This window comes from Clupea harengus, chromosome 19, assembly GCF_900700415.2.
Source record: "Clupea harengus chromosome 19, Ch_v2.0.2, whole genome shotgun sequence".
Classification (NCBI taxonomy): domain Eukaryota; kingdom Metazoa; phylum Chordata; class Actinopteri; order Clupeiformes; family Clupeidae; genus Clupea; species Clupea harengus.
Genome location: NC_045170.1, coordinates 23,014,970 through 23,019,969, shown reverse-complemented (window position 1 = coordinate 23,019,969; position 5,000 = coordinate 23,014,970). Strand labels below are relative to the sequence as shown.

The window sequence follows — 5,000 nt, the reverse complement described above, 5'->3', positions numbered from 1 at the left end:
CTGGGTGCAGAATATGTCTTCCTGAACTGATTTGCATAAACCATCAAGCCCGACTACCCTGACCTTTAACCCCTGTTGTTATGCACAGGAACAAATTAACCTTCACTTGAGACTTGGCGCAATGCGAGAGGTTGTCACATATTCATCACTTTTATTGGCCACTGAAGAACAAATGTGCTCATGTGAGAGGCAATATTACTGGCTCTGCAGAGAGTTAGCAAACAGCAGTCTGTGTGTGTGTACACACACACACACACACACACACACACACACACACACACACACACACACACACACACACACACACACACGTGTACATGTATGCAAGTATGGGTGAAGTGTCGGTTTTATCTATCTTTTGTATGTCTGTTTGTGTGTGTGGGAGACGTGTCGTGTGTGTGTGTGTGTGTGTGTGTGTGTGTGTGTGTGTGTGTGTGTGTGTGCGCTCCTTACATCCAGTTCACACTCGAACAGAGTGTCGTCCAGCAGTGTGACTTTGCACTGCATGATCCTGGGTCGCCGTGGGGCTTTGGCTGGCTTGGCCTCGTCCTCGGCGCTCTTCTCCTTCTCTCCTTTGCCCTCTCCCTCTGCCTCCTCCGCGTCAGACTTGGCCTCCTCCTCCTCCTCCTTCTTTTCTTTCTCCTCCTCTCCGTCCTCCGCCTTGGCTTTGGCCTTCTCTCCTTTCCCTCCCTCGTCGTCAGAGTCAGCGTCCTCTTTCTGGTCCACAGGAGCGGGCTGCAGACACACACACACACACACACGGACACACACACACACACACACACAATGTTAACATCTCCTTCCCCTATTTCAAGGACATAGAGTTTGAACATGATTCTGACCTGCTGCATAGGTGCTTTCACAGGGCTTCTGCTGTTCAGATGTAATCAGTGGTGTATCTGTGCTGTACACATGGTCTCATAGTAGAGACGGATTCATTATTCTGAACTTAACAGTAAACTAACACTGTCCATAGCTGCTGTTTTGTGCAGACAGTACTCTCTGTCTTCCTAAATTTCCCCCGGGATTAATAAAGTATCCATCCATCTATCTATCTATCTATCTATCTCTCTTACTTTCCATAGTCTATATATAGATATTCTCACATCGATCTATCTCTATGTACTCACACACATCTTTTGTGACCTATTGTTGTTTCACTTTCATTAAAATGGACTGGTTCCGGCCCACCCAAGCAGAACCCATGCGAGGGCCACTGCCTCACTGTATCCCACAGAAGAGTGCGTCCTGCATGACGGAGCACACAGTCCCAGGCCGGTCCCCTGGGAACTCCCCTCCCAGGCACAGTGCATCTTTTGTGGGGGTGAAATCATATCGCCGCAGGGCTGAGAGGAGACGTGGAGGGCTGGATGGGGTGGGGGGGTGCAGCAGCTCGTTGACAATAATTAACTCTAATTGGTAACTCTAATTAGTGACAACAAGAGGAGGAGAGGGGAAAAAAAAAAGTAAAATAAAGTTTGTATTGAGGTCAGCGGTACTGAGGCGGTTCACCGTGGGAGCGTTGCACAGGACCTGGCTGGGGGACTCATTTAAAGGCCTGGAATCTGCCATGAGAAATACCATGCCAAGCAGTCTGGGTGCGTGTGTGAACTCAATGCAACGCAGCTCTTAAAATAGGCTCAAATTGGTGTAAAACAACCCCAACGAACTGGGGCTTAAAGGCAGAGTCCTTGATTATATTTCAGGGAGGTACAGTAGGGGTAGCCATGAAAGGATAATTTAGCCTATTTCTCCTCACGGTTTTCTAGCTGGCTGTGTGTGCACTCTATGGTGTGTGTGCACTCTATGGTGTTTGTGCACTCTATGGTGTGTGTGCACTCTATGGTGTTTGTGCACAGTCCTGGCTCTGTAAATGGGATACGAACATGATGAGTTGGACTGAGCAATACACCATCCCAGCTACGTCAACATCATCAACAACGTCACACTGAAAGGTTAAGGATGTATTTCCTGTTTGATTGGCTGCTGAGGTGAAATATCAACAATCTTTTGCCAGGATCAAGGACTGTACCTTTACAGTCTTAATACAGTCAGGAAACTCCTCCCTGGTACAGTAATGAGAAGGTTGAACTTTGAGGATGTATTGTGTGTTAAACCGTCCAGACTGAGGGAGACTTGAAGAGGGAGTGGGAGAATGTTCCAGACTTGGGAGACTTGAAGACTCCTGAAGCTCAGCTCAGCTCAGCTCAGCAAAGATGCTAACAACACGAACGCCATGGGTCACACACCCAGGGAGCACTAACGCTGATGAAAATGTCTCTCTGTACATGTGAAAGTAATATTCAAGATTCATATAAGCATGAACATGAGTTTGGAAGGTTGGAATAACACTCACTGTTTAACACTGTAATGCTCACAGTCTCAGTACTGCCCTCTCCGACTTTTAACACTGACACTTTGTGTCTGACATGCACCTTCATCCACTATTTTGCCGGCAGCTGTTACTATAGTAACCACTCAGTTCACTTTTAGACATACAGTGCTCCAGTTCAATTATTCATGTTCCCCACTTTAAACAAGCCCGGCTTCTCTCAAGGCATTTGCAAACACTGAAGTCTAAACCCCTGACTCTCCTAAAATAGGTCCGAAATGTAGGACAAGCATCTAATGAACGAGCAACATCCCAGTCCCTTCAGCAGCACGAGAGGCAGATGCTGGGGCTGTTGTACCCTACTAAGAGGGGCCCTGAAACATGCTGTAAACATAAAAATGGCGTTCTGAACGGAGGTTCGGGAGGAGAGTGACGAATTTGCCACACCTCTTGTGTCTTGTGTCGCACCCTTCGTGTAATTTACTCCCCCTTCATCTGAGCGCTGGGGCAGTTATCCCGCCTCGTCCCCCATCACCACCAGTAATACTGCCCAGCAGGGAACACATGGTGGCCCACGCACAGGTCACGCTTGAGTTGACTCCTGCCTGAGCAGTGACTCCTGCACCATCGCTGCAACTCATTTCAGGACCCTGGCCAGAGACCTTGCTAAACATGAATAATTCAAATCTCGAACTCGTAGGCATTATCTTAAAATATCACAACAACTTAGCATAACATATCATGGCATAGCATAGAACAGAACAGAATAGAACAGAACACTCTCATGTCTTTCCAGTGTGTGTGGGAAGAGGAATCATTGCATTATCTTAACAAAACCTAACACATCATAGCACAGCATAGAACAACACAACATTGCACATCACAGGATAGAACAGCAGAACAAGAGAGCAGCCTTGTCTTGTTGTGGGTGGGAGGAGGGTGGGACAGGCACGAGTATGGACACACACCCCACTAGAGCCACGCCCCTCTCAGCTCTCTGTGTGTGTGTGTGTGTGTGTGTGTGTGTCTGTGTGTGTTTGGATGCGAGTTACGTAACAACAGGATTACCATCAGATAACTCTTCACACATCCTAAAACTGCACCAAACACCACCCATGTTTAAAGCCTCACATGTTTGCGGAGAGATGGAGGTCAGTGTGTACTGCTGGGCTTACTGATTGACTGGGAGTTTTTCCTCTCGCCATTGTGCTTGCTCTAAGGGGGTTCAGGCCCTGGGCTCTGTAAAGCACCTTGAGACAATTTTGTAATTATTTTGCAAATATTGTTTTGCCGCTATTTAAACAAAATTGAACTGAACTGAAATGAATTGAAGTTAACTTCTAACTCCACTTGACGTGTGTTGATACTGCCTGCCTGCTCCTCCTATCGGACTCATGTCCCACCTGATTAAGTGACTCACCAGCGCAGTAATGACACTCATCAGGGGGCTTGAAGTATTTATAGTACAAACTACCGCTATGTACTGTCTACAGGTCATAAGCCCGAGTTCAGGTTAGAGTTTGGGTTAAGAGCACGGCTCTATCCTGGCTCTGGGCAATGACAGCACCTAGGACAGATCTTTTGTATTTGTGTTTGGATTCTGCCCCTGTCATGGCCGCCAGGTTATATACATTCTGGTTTCAGGGTTAGTTATCTGTTCTGGCTCTAACCAATACTAAGTCTTTGAAAGGTCAAGGGTCAGGGCGATGGTCCAGTTTTGGTTGTGGTTGTGGTTCTGACCTGGTTCTCGGCGCTGCTGAGGGAGTGCAGGTCCAGGGCGGCGTCACCCTCTCCCTCGGCACGCAGCTCGGGCTCGGGGTCGGCGATGGGCGCCTTGGGCTCGTCCTGGCGGGCGTCCCGGGCGCGGGCGCGTTCGGCCTCGGCCCACTCGCCGTCCGAGCACTGGGACCGGCGCTTCAGGAAGGAGGAGAAGAGGCGCGAGAGGCCGCGGCCCGCCGACGTGCGCTGCCGCGGGCGCAGCTGCACCGCCTCCTCCTGGGCCGCTGGCGCTGGCGCCGCCGGGGGAGAGCCCGGGGTGGGGCCCGAGGCGGGCACGGGGCCGTTCTGGGTGGCGGAGGTCACGGCGGCGGGGGGGTCCTGCGCAGCGGGGGGGTGGTCCTGGGGCTGCTGCTGCTGCGGGGGCCTCTGCTGCTGCTGCTGCTGCTGCTGCTGCTGCTGCTGGCTCGCCTTCTTCTGCTGGCTCTCGGCCTCGTCTGTCGTCATGGCCGCCACTGGGGGGGGGGAATTACTCGATTATTTACTTATTCATATGGTAATGTCAGCTTATGTTTGCTCACTTTTATCCAAAGCAACTTGCATCAATAATGGAGAACTCAGTCTCTAGTGCTACTGATAATGTCCATGTGGGATTGTCTCTTTCCACATAGCACAACCCACATCTTTCTAAACACAAAAAGAAAAGGCTCTAGTATTTCAACTTTCCAACGTCATTATTATCATGATGCATTCATATGTCTAGCCCATGGTCAATGGCAGAAGATGCCCAGTCTAAACTAGAATCCCCTCGTGAGTTCATCTTACACACACTACCATTACACAACGTTTGGGGTCACTTTGAAATGTCCTTGTTTTCCATGAAAACGTGGCCTTCATGAAATAAGATTGAATAGCAAATATAGCAAAATGAATAGGATATTAACAAGGTTAG

The 5,000-nt window shown here is 49.3% G+C and overlaps 1 protein-coding gene across 8 annotated transcripts in view; it reads right to left on the bottom strand.

The window, feature by feature from the left end:
* Positions 1-5,000, bottom strand: part of epb41a (erythrocyte membrane protein band 4.1a) — a 64,375-nt gene that overhangs the window by 42,557 nt on the left and 16,818 nt on the right. For all 8 annotated transcript variants that reach the window (XM_031586536.2, XM_031586537.2, XM_031586541.2 and 5 more), the window contains exons 2-3: positions 4,073-4,563; positions 454-735 (exon numbers count right to left, since the gene is read on the bottom strand). In XM_031586536.2, coding sequence (XP_031442396.1) covers positions 454-735; positions 4,073-4,555 — 765 coding nt within the window. In that variant the 5' untranslated portion in view covers positions 4,556-4,563. The remainder of the gene's footprint in view (positions 1-453; positions 736-4,072; positions 4,564-5,000) is intronic.